Here is a 17,908-nt window from a genome sequence, read left to right on the forward strand (position 1 = left end):
GGTCTAGAACAGATGGATCCCTGGGGTTTCGTCCATAACGATATACCCCTCTGGCTTTGGTAGTGATATGTACTAGGTAGTAAAGCTCTCCATAGCTAATAATTTTATAAATTCATTATATTTTATAGCAGACTGTTAGGTACTATTATGTCTCTAGATATCTATTTGATAAGTATTGTATGAGTCGGGCTCCATCTCAAATCCAAATTGACTCGAAGTCAATGCCAAAGATAGTAGAAATCGTAATGGTCCCTTTAATACCTCTGGCTCAAGCTTATCGTCTCCGAGTCTGTGTGTCTGATAAGTAGGATCATCACGTTTAATATGCTGCCAGGTAGTATCGCCCCCAGGGCTGCATATAATCGATACTAGTGTTATACAGTACTCTTAACCGCTTTCGAATATCCCATCAAATAAATAGAACACGTGTAATCTACTTTTATTTCAGTCAATCGTAGTTTACATGACAAGGCATTGAGTTCCAAACTACATGAAGCGAAACACGCTGCAGAGGTAGCATAATTCACAGAATAGGGTATTACACAATCTAAGACTGTCGGCTCTTCTCATTCCAAAACGCAAGGCCAGCCTTTTGTCGCAGTACTCCATACATCGAGCTACTGTCAAGGCATTCACCACCAAAATTCCTAGCAGCTTCCATATTCGCACGAGCAAGCTCAAGACCAGGAAGTTGAACACCTCGTTCCTGCGCCATCGTCATCGCATGTCTAGCATCCTTAATGGCTAATGATACGCCAAATCCAGGATGTGAGTCCAGGGGTGGTGCATATGCCCCAGTTGTCAATCTAGAAAATAGTAAGAACAATATCTTTAGTATTTGAGCGAGTGGGTTCATATACCTCTTAGAATATCCACCAGCCACAGGACCGAATGCTTCGCCAATTAAATCTTCCATGGGACCAGTTCCAAGCCCTGTCTTCTCAGCGAAGACCTGTGCCTCACCAACGGCCTCCATCATGTTAACAGTCACGATGTTTCTGTAAATGTTAGCTTTTCATTTAACAACTTAGCCAACGAATTGTGACATACCCCGCAATCTTCAACAAGGAAGACTTAGTCGCATCCTCACCGCACTCAATCACCTTGCGACCCATCACATCTTGAATAAGCGGCTTCACGACATCAGTCGCACTCTTAGGACCTCCGATCGCAAACACAAGCTTTCCATCCACAGCAATGGGATTCCCACCGAAGACCGGCGCGGCAACATACGACGCCCCGGGTCCTTTCAGCTGGGCAATTGCAGAGCTCACCGTCTCAGGATGAACGGTCGAGCAATCAACAAAGATCTTGTCTTTGAGAGAATGGCCAGATTCAACAGCAGAAGAGACGAGACTCTGTAGAACAGAGTCATTTGCAACCTAGACAGATCTTAGTTACAGACGCGACGCCACATAATCAATGGTCCTACCATGGTGAAGATAACGCCACAGCGGGAGACAAGCTTATCGAAGCTTTGCTCGGGAACACCACCGAGAGCTTGCAGTGGTGCACCGCGCGATAAGGTGCGATTGGAATAGAGCAGGCTCAGTGCCTTTTTGGAGGCCAGGTGTCGCTGTAGGTTGCTTGCCATTGCGAGGCCCATGGAGCCGAGGCCATACTGTATTATTGTTTAATTTCTTTAATGTTTCAGTAACTTCAAGATATCGATTGAGTGCTTACCCAGCCAATTTGAGTCATTTTGTTCTGGTGGTTTTGATATGGTAATAGTCGCGGTGATTGGGTGTTGCGGGTGCCAATCCCTGCAGCAAAGAGACAAGGTCGAGTCGTGTGACGCTACGCACAGCTTAGCTGTCACGTTCTTGTGTTATCGAATTTGTCTTGATATTAGTTATTGAGATGGTTGCTGGGATTAGGTAGAGTGACAGGTGTTTCTGGAACTGCCGATGGTGGATCATCCGTTTCCCGAGGGAATCGGAGTCGGCCGATAGGGGGGAACGGTTGGGCGATAGGAGGCTAAAGTTTCTTGTATGGAGATCGGACCGAGTAAATTATCCCGGTATGGGGTAATTTTCTTAGGTCGATTCTTCTGAGTTATAGTATACTGTAGATTCTAGCTATGTTTATTTTCGAGGCTTCCTCTGTTAACGTGTCAAAGAGCGGGTTCTCTCACGTTGTGTTGTGGACGCCCTCAAATCCTCTTGTGTGATCAAGACTACTACTAGTATTTACATTGCCTTGATTAAGCATGCAGTCCACCTATTCCTAGCCCCGTCTCTATCAAAATGCCTAATTTGGCCCACATGATTCTTCTTAGACATTTTAGTGGAGATCTCCTGCGATGTTGGCGTGAGTCAATAGTATTTCTGTATCTAAGAAACATCTTCGATAGTATAACAATCCAGACCACTCCTCTTTCACAGCTATCCGTAGGCTCTCCTCTCCATATCTCCTGCTGCACCCGGCAGACGTAGGCTGTCGCAGCAAGCCTATTTCCACACTACGGATACCGCAAGCCGGCGTCCCCCTCTTTCCATAACGTGAGCGTTTCCGGCTCTCGTGTATGAACTTATTCCAGGGGTCGAAATGATGTAGACGCATGGAAATCCCTACTTGAGAAACCAACTCTAGCCTCCGCTTTTCCGGTTGGAATCACCCACTCCTGACGGACGGTATCCCAGTGACTGATATCGCGCCGGCTCAATTTGAATGTCACCTTCTCCGACTGTCCTGGAGTGAGGTGTACTTTCTCAAACCCTCGCAGAACACTTTTGGCCACGTATCCTTTCACAGAGCCTCGAGGCAACATAATATACAGTTGAGGCACGGCAGCGCCTGCGACCTTGCCGGTATTCTTGATCGACACAGACAATTCATACAGATCATCCCAGAGATGCGGGTTTCCACCGGGCAGAGTCTTTGCGTTAGGTGGAGTCGCTGTTACATGCCCTTTGGACAAAGAATGAATGTCGATCTCTTTGCTAATTGAGAAGGTGGTGTAGGAAAGACCATATCCGAATTCATAGAGCACGGACTTATTGTAATAGTCAAAATGGCCTGTGAATGGTCAGTAATATTTCCATGTTACTTGATCACAAGAGTGACATCTCACGATAGTCGATCAAAACTTCTTCCGTAAAGTTTGCCTGCCATGCCGTTGGGTCATGAGTGTTGACCAGAGTTGTAGAGTTGGTAATCGGAGCGAAAGAGTAATCGGACTCTTTGTTCGCGATGGTGTATGGCAGACGACCTGATGGGTTAACGTCACCCCAGAGGACATCTACGATACTGTTACCAGCCTCCTCTCCAGGAAGATGAGCAGCGAGAATGCCCGTGACATTAGGATGGTTTGCCCAGGGCATAACATTCACACCATTTGAGTGAGTGATGACGACTGTATTAGGACACATTGCAGCAATGTTCTCGACAACCTTGTCTCCGTCCCAGTCAAAACTCAAAGTCTCTCGGTCTTCACTTTCAGTCGCCCAACTTTTCAAAAAGACCAGACAAACATCGGGGGTAGACGGCTGAAAAGCGAGGAGGCTGTATGAAGTGAGCAAGCTTTGAACCACTAAGTAATTCCAGCGGTGTGACTTACTATGGACTGTCAGGCTCAGTGATGGCACTGTTATTCAAGACATACTGAACCAGCGTTTTCTTGAAATTCACCTTCTGCTTGATAGCTTCCAATGGACTCACGACGTATGTGAATAGACCAGAACCAGATCCTCCGCCGGTGGGAAGCACGCCGTATTCGTACTTTCCAACACCATTGAAAAAAAAGTAAGACATTCCATTCGTAAGGTCGCCTGCATCGTTGCCAAAAACCCCGATACGTTCAGGTTGGTTCAGTGGTAGAGTGTTGTTCACATTTTTCAACAACACGGTTCCTGCTGCCGCGGCTGCTCTAATTGCAGCTCCATGATTCTTTCGGACGTCGACATTGGGCTGAGAACCGTACGTAAAATTGAACCTGTACTCATCGGCTGGCGGCTTCTATTAGCAAAAAGGTCCATAAATTAAGTTCGTAATACTCACGGGTTGAAAACAAGAGCGCGTTTAGATCTTTTTCGCTCGGATCGATCGCAGGGAAGCCTTCATTTTGCTTGAGGTGGTAGTATGGAGTCATCACTCGACGACACATATCATCCAGTCTCTCAATTGCAACAGATCCGTTTTTAACAGCTTCCTTGAGGTGCTGATGCCAGAAGACAGTGTAGCCTTTGCTTATACCAGGCATATCCATATCTTCGCCTGCATTAACAGCAGGCGAGCTGCTATGAGTTGCTCCCCAATCAGACATCACGTATCCCTGGAAACCAAGCTCAGTCTTGAGGATGCCATTCAAAGCCTTGTCGTTTTGACAACCATATGTCTGATTAAGCCTGTTGTAACTGCACATGATCTAAGATAGAATTGTTAGATATGTGATCTGTTTCTTTATTCTGGACTTGAGTCTCACCGATGCCACTCCAGCCTTTACTGCTTGTTGGAAAGGCCACAAATACAATTCGTGCAATGTACGGTCATCTATATTGGAGGAAACACTCTCAATAGTATTACCTCCGTCATCGGTTGTAGGTTGGCGCTGGGTCTCCTGCTCATTTCCAATATAATGTTTCGCACATGCCTGGACACCAGCCCGCTGTATACCATTGATCGAAGATGTGAAGAGGTCACCAGTCAGATATGGATCCGGTGAAAATCCCTCCCAATTTCTTCCTCCCATCCCAGAGCGACCTAAAGGCCCAGCTACCGGGCCCAGAATAACCTGCGAGCCCTTACCACGAAATTCTTCTGCGAGCTGAAAGCCCCTTTGAAATGCAATCTTCTTGTCCCAGGTAGCCGCTATGGTTATACCAGCTGGGAAAACGGATGAGTATGTGCCTTGCTCGAGTGCAAGAGGCCCGTTTTGGATGCAGAGACCAGTGAAGTTGAGGCGATAAATAGGAGCAATGTTTCCCACACATGGACCCTCGGTGCCTGAGACAAGCAGCACTTTCTCGTCAAGTGTGAGCTGGGACACAAAGTCACTCGCTTGTCCAAAAGCACAATCCCATTCCGCTCCTGTTGCATTTGCTGTCGGTTGTCAGTTTCGGTTTCAAAAGTCCATATTCGACACCTACGGTATGGAATGTGATCGGATGACCCATTGACTACCCCTGCAGATAGGAGCAAAAGGCCAAATGCCCTTTTTAACTTTGAATACGACATTTATATCTTTGGCCAATTCAGATCAAAAGACAGTTGATGTCAAGACAGATTTAGATGACAAGGTATAATCCAAGAATCTGTGTCTTCCTCTCAATTTATAGTCTCAGTTCCTCTGGAATAAAACAATAATTTTCCCGCTTCCAACATCTATCTTGCTTAGGCTGTTTCTCAAGCTCCTTTGGCAATGAGGCTTCAATGTTGCTGATTCCTCCTCTATTGGGAGAGACCCCGCGTTATGCAACGTCTTCATTCAGCAAGGATCCTCAGTACTTTAATCAAATCAAACCTAAGTGCATTTCACCCGAAGTTCAGCCGGAGGACCCTTACGAGATCACCCCGACGCTAGGGCCGCTGAAGTCATGCCAAGGTGTATTTGACGGGGAAACGGAGACAGGTCCGAGTCGAGGTCCGTGATTGACCCGTTTTTGGGCGGGTCAATCCGAGTAGTACGGATGTACTGCCTTCTGAGGTAAACTTGGAATTATTGCGAGACCAATTGTAGGTTTCCAATTGGAGATTCACTCCGTTGAATTTTCGAAAGAAATGTGCTTAATTCGGAACGTGTAGCCGAATGGAATTGTTCCAGTGCTAAGGATGGGGTATAGGTGCGATCGATTGGGTACTGGTATATTCAAATTTCTACGGCATTGTTTAATCTGATTGACCATACAAACTTGAATGCCAGGCGGTATCGTTTGGGCTGTTCAAGTTGTTGATCCATAAACCCAATGAAAGTCAGACCTAAGTGAGGGACTCGGAACACAAACTATTGCCAACGCTTTTGGCCCTTCATGAAAAGATAAACAATTGAATTATCAACCTAGAATTAAATCATCAACCTATAGACTATGCCTGTTACTTCTCCTATTAAACAAAATGCATATGTAAGACAAAAGGTCGAGCGGATATTCTCCTTTGCTTGGGCCCATTCATATACCCCACAAAAACTGCTGCAGCTTTCAAAGCTGGCTCACCTTCCCCATTAGGTTAATCGAGACGCAATTATCTCCACCGATCGGCGCCTTATTTCCTTAACTCCGATCGCAACAACCGGGGAAACATCGGCCCATGTAGCATCCCTTTGCATAGTTCTCAAAACAGTCGGAATGAGCAGAGGCTCCGTGGCAAGAAGAGCCGGCGATTGCACATGTACGATTGGTGTGGGTCAAATGCAGTTAGGGAAACCACACCGCATTGCTCGGCACTTGTTCAGGACCCTACTAGGAAGGACCAATGATTCACTTGATTAGTTTATGGGGGTCACTAAGCAATTTCAAGTTAATAGCTGGGCGGTCAGTGTATACAATTGTTAAGTCAATATACTACTATATCTTTGTCGATTGGCTACGGCTTCCAGGGCTGCTGGTCCGAAACATCTTCTGTACCTAGGTATCAGTAGTAGTACGATTTGATTGCTGATCGCTGAAGATTTGAAGGTTCCATCGCACGTGTAGTAGTAGTATAGAACATGATCATGATCTCCTGCAGATCTTTTATCAGCTCCTATTACTATACTTCTCCGAGAATCAAAAACCCTGCTCCCGCTCTACAATCACTTCTAATCGAAAATTATTTGAATCTCACGAAATCACAGTTGCATGGAAGTCCTTGGTCCAAAATTTAGCCCCACGAGTCGGTCTTTTAACAACTTGAATGCATCATTATGAGGCATATCTCAAGGCTGCGACCAATGTCGGACTTGAATGATTGAGACGAGAGAAGCATTAATATTTGCCATGTATCTTAAGGACATCAAAGCTTTATAAAGATCATTCTTTGCTAACAAGGGGCCGAAATATGGCACCTTCTGAAAAGCGGATACTCATCCCTCCATTCCGATGATTTAGATTCGTTACTTGTAAACGATGTCAGACAGACAGGTCATACATAGTATTGGAAGAATGTAGTCACGCCATATTAAATGGTCGGCCTTCTCATTATAATTAGTCTTGACCTGCAAATGGCATGAGAAGTTCATGATATTCGCAGAAGTATAATGTCTCGAGATGTTGAAGCGAGCGGCAAGGGTGTCAATGTCACATCATCTATCAGTCGAAGCATATGGTTTCGAGACGCTGGAATCATCAAATTAAACTTTGGCATCTGTTTTATGTTTGCATCTTCAGCTTCAGTGGGGTATACTGCTAGCTTGATCAATGGCCTCCTTGTGCTACCATACTGTGAGACTCTTTTCCACCTTTTTCCTTTCTCTTCCTCTTTTTTGGAATCTTTTCATTGACGGATTTGACTGACTTTCTGCTTAAAGTTACTACCTTTACAAAGGACTTCAGCCCCGAGCTTCTCGGTCTTATGATTTCCGCCGCCGCTATTGGGGGATTTGTCTCTTTTGTGCCAGGATCTTATATGGCTGATATCTTCGGGCGCAAACTCTGTGTTGGACTTGGATCTGCGATTGTGGTCATCTCTGCTGTGATTCAGGCTATATTTACAAATAAGTGGGCATTTATTTGTACCAGGGTCCTCGCCGGTGTAGGAGGAGGAGTGGCATCTACTGCAGCTCCGTTGCTTGTTACAGAAGTAGCCCATCCACACATGCGACAAACTTCAACGGCGCTTTATAACTCTATGTGGTATTTGGGATCTTTGGTATCAGCCGCTGTGTCACTTTTTGCTCTGAGGATTGCAAGTCCTTGGTCGTGGAGATTGCCCTGCTTGTTGCAAACTGTGTTCCCTTTGCTCCAACTTGCCGGTCTCTTTTTTATCCCGGAAAGTCCAAGGTGGCTAGTCGCGAATAATCAGAAGATGGAGGCTCTCAACACTCTAACCAAGTGCCATGCAAATGGCGTTTCTGGTGACAATATAGTTCAACGTGAGTTTGAACAGATGTGTGAGTCGATACTGCAACAGCAGAATACAGCCAAACAAGGCTGGAAGACATTCTTTTCTTCCCGGGGTCATATTCATATTCTGGCAATATGTATTTTGATTGGGTTCATGGGAGAGTGGGCTGGTAATGGTCAGTCAGCCTCGTCCAGGTTAATTATACTTATATTGACTCGTGGTAGGGATTATGTCGTATTACCTTGCGCCTATTTTATCATCTGTTGGCATCAGAGAACCGCTGCATCAGGCCGGGGTAAACCTAAGCATCCAGGTATGGAATCTGTTAATCGCTAGTATGGGATCTTTTGCATCTGAAAAATACGGGCGGCGACCTCTATGGCTGTCGGCAACAGTCTTGATGTTACTATTTTTGACCATTATAACACTTTTGACTGGTCTCTATGAGGAACAGGGGGTTTCTCCCGCTGGGATTGCAACTGTGCCATTTTTATTCCTCTTTTACGCTGCATATGATTTAGGCTATACTCCAATGTTTATTGCCTATCCAGCCGAGATACTTCCATTCAAGCTTCGGGCAAAGGGGATGGCCATAACCCTTTTGTCAGACTCTGTTGCCGCTTTCTCGAACCAATACGTCAATCCTGTGGCTTTTTCTAGTCTGCGCTGGCGTTATTACTGTGTTTTCTTGGGTTGTCTCACATTTTTCTTTGTCTCAATATATTTTTTCTTCCCGGAAACGAAGGGAAGATCACTAGAGGAAGTTTCCGGGATTTTCAATATCGAGGATAGCTCCGAGCCGAGGGGTGAGGAAGACGCGAGGAATCATTGACCCCGGGATAAGCGAGAGCCAATACGATTGGCTTGATGAAAAGTATTAATAGCTTGAATATACCTGGCAAGGCTGTCTAGAGACAAAAACACTGCAGCAAAAATAGCGGATATAGGCCCCCAGACTCGTAGCGATCCTTACCGTGTAAGCGATCAGCATTTAGGGAATTATAAATTTAATTTAACAATTTGTGGAGTCTGCAGATTAGAGCCCTCTCCACCGCAGTGAAGGTCCGTGTGCTCCGTGATACTTTCTCCACTTCCCCAATCTTAGGTTGAAAAGGATTTTAACTTACTCTCGGGCTCATCGTTCTCATCAAACCCCGAGCCACGGTTTAGTTTGCCCATTGGATGGGCTCTGCTGATTATCAATGAACATTTCAAATAAAGGTGTGAGATCCACCTAGAACGAATGTATTGGATCAAGTCAATGGACCATTGCCTAATGGGACCAGCCAATCAGGCCGGGTTGAATCTATATCCCTGATGTCCCTTCCCTCACCTCTTTTAACTTATTAGTACCACGGACTTTCTCACTACTTCATCAACCTGATTCATCTCTCCCTTGAGGATACAACATCGAAACTTTGCTATTAGCTCCGCTACTGAGTGGGATAAGAGCACAATGGCATCTCCCGCAAGTCAAGACTATACTTTGGTTGCTACCAAGCATGGTAGATGGGAGCGCGACATCGACGAGGTCGAGCAATTCTATACAACACTAGCCAGGTCATTTGAAGGGACTGGGCGTACTTTCTTCGCAATGACTGCTCATATCTCATTTGTCGTCACTGAGCCCGAATCAATGGAAGCGATAGCCCATCGCGTGATTGTCAGCATTCGACAGGCATGGCTGCGAATCCGGTATGATCATCCCACAGTGGCTTCTTGGGTTGAGTATCAAGAAGACAAAAAGAAATGTCGGAAGGTTTATGAACCTTGCTTCACCAACGAAAGAAAGCAACAGGCCTGGCTGAATGAGACCATCCGACCAGTACCTACCACCCAAAGTGGAGAGGAATGGTGCAATTCGGACCCTCCAGTGCCTAAGCTTCCGACTTTGTTCTTGATCTATAATAACAATTATGTTGGAGCCAAGAAGTCTTTCGATCTTGTCCTGCGTTCGCACCACGATATTGTTGATGGGATTGGGGCTTTGCTTCTGCTGAATAATATTATGAAATACACCTCAGCTGCATATGAAAATCCACACGACTTTCATATTTCTACCTATGACAAGGAATGGCAAAATCTGAGCCCGCCATTCCGCGTTGCCGCCTCATTACCTGCGTGTATGACCGAGGAACAAGAGCGCAAGCTTCAGCAAACCAAAGAACAAAAAGAACTATGCAAGAAGGATGTTGAGATTGCGACAGTGCCATACGATGACTCTAGTACTGTGCCTGGGGCTCACAAGAGAACGGCTTTGACTCTTACAGCGGACAAAACTCATCGAGTGCTCGGTGCATGTCAAAAGATCGGAGCTAGTGTGACACATGTGTATCATGCTAGCGCTGCGCTTGTACTTTTTGGTCTTCAGAAGCAAACGTCCATGGAGAGAAAAGTGCGATATATCAACTACTCGTTAATAAACGAACGTGGACACTGCCGTAAGCCATATAACTCCCCGTTGCACGCTGTTTCCGTGTACCACTCAGTCTCTGGGAAGAGTCTTGTGTTAGACTCGATAATACCTGCCATTGGTACAGCGAAGCCGAGCATCAAGGAGCAGTTACAAGAGCTTCGCAGGGCAGTTGAACAAGTAAAGAGCTATTATCTTGACATTCGCAACGACAAAGAGCATGTTTATCTGGTGCCAGCATATTGGGTATTAGGCACTCCCTCTTATCCGGCTGGAGATGAGGCTCCACCCATTCCAGCTCCTAACAAGATGCCATCAGTATCCATGTCAAGCATGGGAGTCATTGATAAGATCATGCCAGAAAGATATGGAGCCTTCGAACTGTTCTCTCCATGGGTTACTGGAGAGGAGCTGGGAAATGGATTCGGATTGTTCCTTGGGACTTTCCGCGGTTGTTTGGAATTGAGCATCGCGTATAACAATGCCTGGCATACCAAAGAGGATGCTGCGTCTTTTATGGACAAATGCAATAATTTGGTCCTCCAGTTGTTGGATATGTAAAATGTTTGTGCCAAGGTCGTTGGAAGGTCTTTCAAACCATCGAATGGGGTTTGGAACCGAAAATCATCATCTCAGGCATGTACTTAACACTCAGATGAGTGTCGAATATGCCCAATAAGCCTGGGCATTGATAGTAATTGGGGGCCAAATCGACAGCTCGACAATTTCAGCCTGAACTTTCAACTTCAAGTATGTTCGATCACTAGATTAACACAGTAAGGGGAATTTAGCAAGATGAGATCCTGAAATATGAAAATCAGACTTCACCTCTTAGCAACTGCCATTATCAAATAGTAAATAGTCCCTAAATTTACCAACCTGCAGTATCAAGGCTACCGTACTATGTAGTGGCTGAAGCAATTACGTCGTTGTAATCGGAGTCAACTTGCCCAGCCGATTTTGGTGTTTTGCGGGGAAAAATGGGAGTATGGTATTGTCACGTAAAATAACGGCACGATGGCGCAGCAGCCGACTTCAATGTGTACCTCAACTTAACCATCCATCATATTCTCCCCACCTCCCCACCTCCAATTCCCTTAACCCGGGAACTCCGTGCATAACCCTCCCCCCCGAACAGACTGATAGTACTACTATCCCCTTCATCATGGCGGAAATGCCCATTGGTACCCACGCCCTCCACCCCAAGGCGACTGTGTTGTCTCCTCAGCTCCAGTTCCACCAAGCTAACAGTCCGCAGTCCTCGACGGAGGAACCGGTTTCCTCAAGGTCGGCTATGCAGGCCAGGTACGTCGCACGGTCGATTCCAATCATCCGAACTCCTATTGACTTGAACCCGCGCACCAGAATTTCCCAGAGCACCAATATCCCTCCATAGTGGGGCGGCCCATCTTGCGAACGGAGGAGCAAGCTGGTGACATCGTTGTGAAGGATATCATGTGCGGAGATGAAGCTGCCGCCGCTCGATCAATGCTTCAGATTAGCTACCCGGTACGTCTATACAATGTCAAGCCCCGGTCCTGACCGTTTATTACCCCGCCCCCTCGGCCTCCCGCAGAAGGCAGCAAGGAAAGAGACATATTTGCTAATAGCTAGAGGCCCGACGGGCCCGATTTAGATGGAGAATGGTATTGTTAAGAAATGGGACGACATGCAACATCTCTGGAACTATACCTTTTACGACAAGATGAACATCGACCCCACAGGTCGCAAGATCCTCCTCACCGAGCCTCCTATGAACCCACTTAAGAACCGTGAGCAGATGGCCGAAGTCATGTTGGAGGGATACAACTTTGGAGGCGTCTATGTGGCGATCCAGGCGGTGCTGGCACTGTATGCCCAGGGTCTGAGCAGTGGCGTGGTCGTCGACTCCGGTGATGGTGTGACCCACGTCATTCCCGTTTACGAGTCAACCGTCTTGAACCACCACATCCGCCGGTTGGATGTTGCTGGTCGCGACGTTACCCGTAACCTGATCGCCCTTCTCCTGCGCCGTGGATATGCGCTGAACCGAACTGCCGATTTCGAGACCGTCCGTCAGATCAAGGAGAAGCTGTGCTACGTTTCCTATGACCTCGAGCTTGACAAGAAGCTTTCGGAGGACACCACTGTTCTGGTTGAGTCTTACACCCTTCCCGACGGACGTGTTATTCGTGTCGGTAGCGAGCGATTTGAGGCTGCTGAGTGTTTGTTCCAGCCTCACTTGGTCGACGTGGACCAGCCTGGTATAGCTGAAATGGTCTTCAACACAATCCAGGGCACCGATGTCGATGTCCGATCCAGCCTTTACAAAGCAATTGTTCTTAGTGGTGGTAGCAGCATGTACCCTGGTCTGCCCTCTCGATTGGAGAAGGAGATCAAGCAACTTTGGCTCACTCGCGTCCTGGGCGGGAACCCAGAGCGTCTTAACGTATGTCCGACGTTCATCTATTCCTGAATAAAGACCTGAAAACTAATTATGTTACAGAAATTCAAGGTCCGCATTGAAGATCCCCCACGACGAAGACACATGGTCTTCCTGGGTGGTGCCGTCCTTGCCAACCTGGTAAGCTATCATGACATTCACCTTTTCTCTTTTCATCTCAAGCTAACACCCTGGTACAGATTGCCGACAAGGATGATATGTGGGTGTCTAAGCAGGAGTGGCAGGAACAGGGAGCCCGCGCTCTCGCAAAACTCGGCCCACGATAAGCGATTGTATGTAGGCGGTTCTTCATCTCCGATATTATGTCCCCTGTTTTCCTCTTTCTCTTTTGCTTTGCACTCTTCCGCATGATCTGCAAGCGGTCTTCCATCCCTCTTATACTTTCTCCCTTTCTTTCCCCTCCGACTATCCATCATGTCGATATACTTCCCATCAATCTTGTTTTCGCGTCCCACTGCCTCTTTATTACCTAGACTGGTCTGTTGCAGGTGGATCTGGGGCTGTTGGCAGAAAAGAAAGAAATATTCCATCAATATAACTTGCAATAAATAAGTTATCCGCTTAGCTTTAGTCCTGCTATTGGTGACTACCTCTAATATCGTAGACAATTACTTCAATTTCTCCCTCCGTCCGTCGGAATTAGATGGTCTATACAAGGAGGGTGTCTTGGGCGAACTTGAACGGGCTCAGCATCTGGATAATGATGAAAACCTGTCACCGATAGCCAACAGCAACCCAATCATTCGCATATTTATAAGCCACTACCTACTTGCACAAGGTTTCACGTTTGTTTGTTCATTTCAAGGTGTAATATGTACCGAAGAAGTGAAGAGAAGAAAACCAAAAAAGACAAAACTCCCAGCCATGAGAAAGAAAAAGAAATGCTTAGTACATAATAAAACTTCCCGAAAGAAAGAGAAATAAAAGCCCTCCCCCCATTTGTATTTGTCTTGTTAGAGTCAGATCCCATATTCAGGTCTCATATGCACTCGGTGAAACCGCTAATATTACAGCCAACGCGGCAATAATAAGGGCACCTGCCACGAAACCCGTCAAAATAACACTACCCCGACTAGCAGGGAACTTTCCCCGAACAACCCAATACTGGCTCTCAAAGTAGCGGTGGAACCCAATGATTAAGATTAGAATAGCAACGCCGATGAACGTAGAGCCGAGTGGCTTCCCCACACTGCGGAGTTTTGACATATCCCTATCTGGAGGTGAGGCGATGAATATGTCTAGCAGAGACGAGGGATTATGAGGTGACTGTATTCCTTGGTAGTTATTGCGTAAGCCTGTGCTATTTGCATTTGTGCTGGTTGTGGCTGTGTTTAAACGAAATAGCTGAGTAACGGCTATGCCGATGGAAGCAAAAGCCAAAGAGGTACGGATCCATGCTAGGAATGTTCGTTCTAGACAATGTTAGCGAGGATATTCCCGGGGAAAATATGGTCCAGATACAACGTCCATACCCAAAGCTAGATGGTCTCGTGCAACACTACCCTTGTTCTCGAGTTCTAGGGAGCCGAATCGGTCCACAAATCGTCCGAGCCGGGATCGATGGTGTTCATCCTCTTGCTCGGGATAATTAGTCTGACTGGATTGGTTGGTGGGACCGGCGTTATTCCCGTCGCCAATTTTATATCCCCCGTGCGCGTTGGGGGGCTCAGTAGCCTGATAGCCACGCGATGAGCTGCCCGCATTTATCGGGGTGCTCTCTGTGAAGGGCGTCTGTGATTGCTGGGACTGCTGAGTTCGAGCATAGTTTCGGGAAGACAGGCTTGAGTGGGACCGGCTGCTGCTTATTGACGATGACAGGTGGGAGTCTGCATTTGTGGGGGAGCGTGATGAGGATGAATCGATATCTCTGGCCTCGCTGGCGTTGTGAGAGCCTGTCGGGTTGGACGCCGATGGCTCAACTGTGTTCATGATGGCGTGATTGCACCGTGACTAGGTCCTTAAATAGTTTTATCCAATCAGATGATAATAACAGAAGGATTTATGCAGAGGGGGCGCTAGGAATGGTTGATAACGGGTGGTGGGTGCAAAGCGGGATGTGAGATCGTGTTAGAAGGTTGAGGATCTGTTTCCGGGGCTCGTTCAAGCAGATTCACATTCCCAGGCGTTTGAGGCTTTGATTTTTCCGCTTAGTTCATTGCCGAGGGGTCCATCATGTGGCTGTTCCCACTTCGTCCAATGTCACCTCTGAAACTGCTAAAAGAGAAAATGCTCGGATGATCGCTGATTTGATCTCCGGGGAAGATCACATGCTCCACTAACGCTAACTTGATATGGCGTCATTTAGACCTATTATGGCAGGCGGTAGCTCTGCACTGTCCACCCCTGGGCCCTTACAAATATTACGTAATCCATTTTAATGTCGCTGGCGTCGAGGTCCCTCAATCTGATCTTCAGTTCTCACCTTTCACTTTCTACCACAAAATGGCGTCCCAGACACTCCCGCCTCTAGGAGGAAAGGTGGACCTTTCAAAGAAACTTTCAGAATTGCGGTCAACGAACCGACGATCACAGACCGCTTCATCTCGCGACCCAACCCCGATAACCCCTCCTTTGCCTTCTCCGCCAGACCTCTCCTCCCACCAGTACATTCGCCCCGTTCGCCGCATTCTCTCTCCAAAAGATCACGATACATTCCTCACCTCCCCCACCTATAAACTGGTCTTAGCTTTCATATTCGGTCTCTCCGATTCAGTGAGGGGCCACCCCATTCCCGAACAAAACAAACCGGACTCAGATGCCATCTCAAAGGTCCTCCAAGTCGTGGGGCAACTCCGCTCCCTAGTAGAGAAGCACCCAGCTCTGGATCAGGGTGGATCACGATTTGGAAATCCTGCGTTTCGCACACTCTTCGACGATGTCGCTGCGCAGAGCCCAAAATGGCACACCGGCATTCTCGGAATGAACAATACCGCCGCCGTCGACGAGTCATCAACATACCTAATCAACTCGCTCGGCTCCCGAGACCGACTAGATTACGGCTCTGGCCATGAGCTGAACTTCATGATGTGGCTACTTAGTCTTTATCAGCTGGGCTTATTGCCCGCTACAGACTTCCCGGCCGTGATATTCAAGGTCTACCTCGAGTATCTGCATCTCATGCGAGACATCCAGTCAACATACTATCTCGAACCGGCAGGTTCACACGGAGTCTGGGGTCTAGACGACTATCATTTCCTGCCTTTCTTATTTGGCGCCAGCCAGTTAGTGGATCATCCATATGTCACGCCGCTTGGAATTCATAACACGGCTATGCTGGACGAAGAGGGAGATAGATATCTTTATTTGGATCAGGTACGGTGGGTGGATAGCGTCAAGACAGTGAAGGGGTTGCGCTGGCATAGTCCAATGCTGGATGATATTTCTGGCGCAAAGAACTGGCTTAAGGTTGAAAGTGGTATGAAGAAGATGTTCGTCAAGGAGGTTCTTGGGAAACTCCCTATTATGCAGCATTTCTTGTTTGGGAGCCTTTTGCCTGCTGTAGAGGGCATGGGTGAGCTTTCTGGGGATCATGAGGATGATGGTCACAATTGTGAACATCATGATCATCCACATGGGCCACATCAGAATACTGATTATTTTGGCGACTGTTGCGGTATCAAGGTTCCCAGTACGATTGCGGCGGGTGCGGAGATGCGGAAGCGTATGGGAGGATCTGGATTACGACCGATTCCCTTTGATTAAAAGTTTTATTTTCAAATATCGAGTGGCATGGAAATAGTCTTGAAATAATGAAGAAATAATAAAATAGAAATGAAGAATTAGTCATGAAGATGAACAATATCAGACTGAAGCTATCCTGCCTAGGTATGGTTAAAGGGGCCTAATCTATGTACATAGTACCAGTAAGTACCTAATAAGCAAAAACTCAAGCTCCACACGGAAAAATTAGGAATCACAAATACTGTACTCCCTACATGCAAAGTTAAGCCCACCTAATTAACCTTGGAACTCTTTGACTCCCAATAAACCGTATTCCCTTATCGCAAACTATAAACCGCGATCGCTGCACAATCCCGACAACCCAGCACATGCTGGACCCATCATCCACACCACACCCTCTGATTGGCCCACCGCCCCAAAATCCCAACCTCACATTTGCACCTTGAACTCAAGTGGAAGTCCCAGCCCTCCTATTGTGGCTAATACCTCACCCCCACACCCAAAGAAAAAGAGAGAAAAATTACAGTGGTAAAAGTGCCACGGATCCAAGGCCCAAAGTAACATCATACCTACTGTACCCTTTTGCAAACAAACTGCCGCCCCAACGGGCTCATCGCTTGGGTTAACTCACCTGTCCACCCAACCATCTCTTTCTTGCCCCTTCCTTCCCCTCTTACTCCGCACAGCAAGTCCTAGCGCAGCACCCCCTCTTCACTTATCAAATCAGGACTCCACTATGGCGCCAGATGAGTACTCCACTGGCGGGGGTGGGAAGTTGAAACTGAAGGGGAGTAAAGTTAGTGATGGGCGAGTGGATAAAAAGAAAAAGAAGAGCAAGAAGAATAAGGACAAGGGGGCTGATTCAGCTGCAACTGCAACTGAAAATGCGGATACGAGTGCAAATGCAAACGCCAGTGCGGCTGATGCGAAACGCGAGCTGAATGAGGATGCGGAGAGGGAGTTATCGGCTGAGTTTGAGGGGACACCTGAGGGGGAGAAGTCTGCTGGAAAGACGGAGACGGAGAGGAAGTATGAAGAGGTGCGGAGGAAGAGGGTATGTTCCTTTTTTTTGTTTCTTTGGGTCTTTGGGTTTTTGATAATTGGACATTGCTAATCGGTGTTTAGTTGCATGAACGTCTTCAACGAGATGGAATCAAGACGCATAAGGAGCGTGTGGAGGAACTGAATAAGTATCTTAGTCGGTTGAGTGAGCATCATGATATGTATGTTCAAGTTCTAATGCAACTATTCCGATATCTTACGTTATCGAAACATTTGCTAACAATTATATAGGCCGAAGATTGGACCTGGTTAAGCCAAAGGAAAGGCTGCTATTGCTTCAAGTTGTTTGCTACAATTCTACCCACATCATGTACTGTACTATAAATTAAAAA

The 17,908-nt window shown here is 46.9% G+C and overlaps 8 protein-coding genes across 8 annotated transcripts; 5 read left to right on the plus strand and 3 right to left on the minus strand.

Annotated features, from left to right (window-relative positions):
- Positions 1–547: 547 nt before the first annotated feature.
- N7478_000968 (NAD(P)-dependent oxidoreductase) lies at positions 548–1,701 on the minus strand (the record flags this gene model as incomplete). Its single annotated transcript, XM_056917183.1, has 5 exons — positions 548–806; positions 861–998; positions 1,051–1,382; positions 1,433–1,621; positions 1,684–1,701. The coding sequence occupies 5 exons, from the start codon at positions 1,699–1,701 to the stop codon at positions 548–550; spliced, it is 936 nt and encodes a 311-aa protein (XP_056785063.1).
- An 829-nt stretch (positions 1,702–2,530) lies between these two features.
- On the minus strand, positions 2,531–5,114 carry N7478_000969 (beta-glucosidase; the record flags this gene model as incomplete). The annotated part of the gene is made up of 6 exons (XM_056917184.1): positions 2,531–3,018; positions 3,074–3,504; positions 3,560–3,947; positions 4,000–4,366; positions 4,424–5,040; positions 5,111–5,114. The coding sequence occupies 6 exons, from the start codon at positions 5,112–5,114 to the stop codon at positions 2,531–2,533; spliced, it is 2,295 nt and encodes a 764-aa protein (XP_056785064.1).
- Positions 5,115–7,171: 2,057 nt separating this feature from the next.
- N7478_000970 (uncharacterized protein) lies at positions 7,172–8,809 on the plus strand (the record flags this gene model as incomplete). The annotated part of the gene is made up of 3 exons (XM_056917185.1): positions 7,172–7,355; positions 7,442–8,152; positions 8,202–8,809. The coding sequence occupies 3 exons, from the start codon at positions 7,172–7,174 to the stop codon at positions 8,807–8,809; spliced, it is 1,503 nt and encodes a 500-aa protein (XP_056785065.1).
- Positions 8,810–9,433: 624 nt separating this feature from the next.
- N7478_000971 (uncharacterized protein) lies at positions 9,434–10,951 on the plus strand (the record flags this gene model as incomplete). Its single annotated transcript, XM_056917186.1, has 1 exon — positions 9,434–10,951. One exon carries the CDS (start codon positions 9,434–9,436, stop codon positions 10,949–10,951), a length of 1,518 nt encoding a protein of 505 aa, XP_056785066.1.
- Positions 10,952–11,555: 604 nt separating this feature from the next.
- On the plus strand, positions 11,556–13,099 carry N7478_000972 (actin-related protein 2; the record flags this gene model as incomplete). Its single annotated transcript, XM_056917187.1, has 6 exons — positions 11,556–11,574; positions 11,649–11,695; positions 11,756–11,899; positions 12,027–12,818; positions 12,876–12,953; positions 13,013–13,099. The coding sequence occupies 6 exons, from the start codon at positions 11,556–11,558 to the stop codon at positions 13,097–13,099; spliced, it is 1,167 nt and encodes a 388-aa protein (XP_056785067.1).
- A 706-nt stretch (positions 13,100–13,805) lies between these two features.
- On the minus strand, positions 13,806–14,762 carry N7478_000973 (uncharacterized protein; the record flags this gene model as incomplete). Its single annotated transcript, XM_056917188.1, has 2 exons — positions 13,806–14,245; positions 14,306–14,762. The coding sequence occupies 2 exons, from the start codon at positions 14,760–14,762 to the stop codon at positions 13,806–13,808; spliced, it is 897 nt and encodes a 298-aa protein (XP_056785068.1).
- A 513-nt stretch (positions 14,763–15,275) lies between these two features.
- On the plus strand, positions 15,276–16,535 carry N7478_000974 (serine/threonine-protein phosphatase 2A activator; the record flags this gene model as incomplete). The annotated part of the gene is made up of 1 exon (XM_056917189.1): positions 15,276–16,535. The coding sequence occupies one exon, from the start codon at positions 15,276–15,278 to the stop codon at positions 16,533–16,535; it is 1,260 nt and encodes a 419-aa protein (XP_056785069.1).
- Positions 16,536–17,250: 715 nt separating this feature from the next.
- N7478_000975 (uncharacterized protein) lies at positions 17,251–17,829 on the plus strand (the record flags this gene model as incomplete). Its single annotated transcript, XM_056917190.1, has 3 exons — positions 17,251–17,568; positions 17,640–17,737; positions 17,808–17,829. The coding sequence occupies 3 exons, from the start codon at positions 17,251–17,253 to the stop codon at positions 17,827–17,829; spliced, it is 438 nt and encodes a 145-aa protein (XP_056785070.1).
- Between the last annotated feature and the right edge of the window lie 79 nt (positions 17,830–17,908).

The sequence above is a fragment of the Penicillium angulare genome (genome assembly GCF_028827245.1).
Source record: "Penicillium angulare strain IBT 27051 chromosome Unknown utg000001l_segment0_segment0, whole genome shotgun sequence".
In the NCBI taxonomy this organism is placed as follows: domain Eukaryota; kingdom Fungi; phylum Ascomycota; class Eurotiomycetes; order Eurotiales; family Aspergillaceae; genus Penicillium; species Penicillium angulare.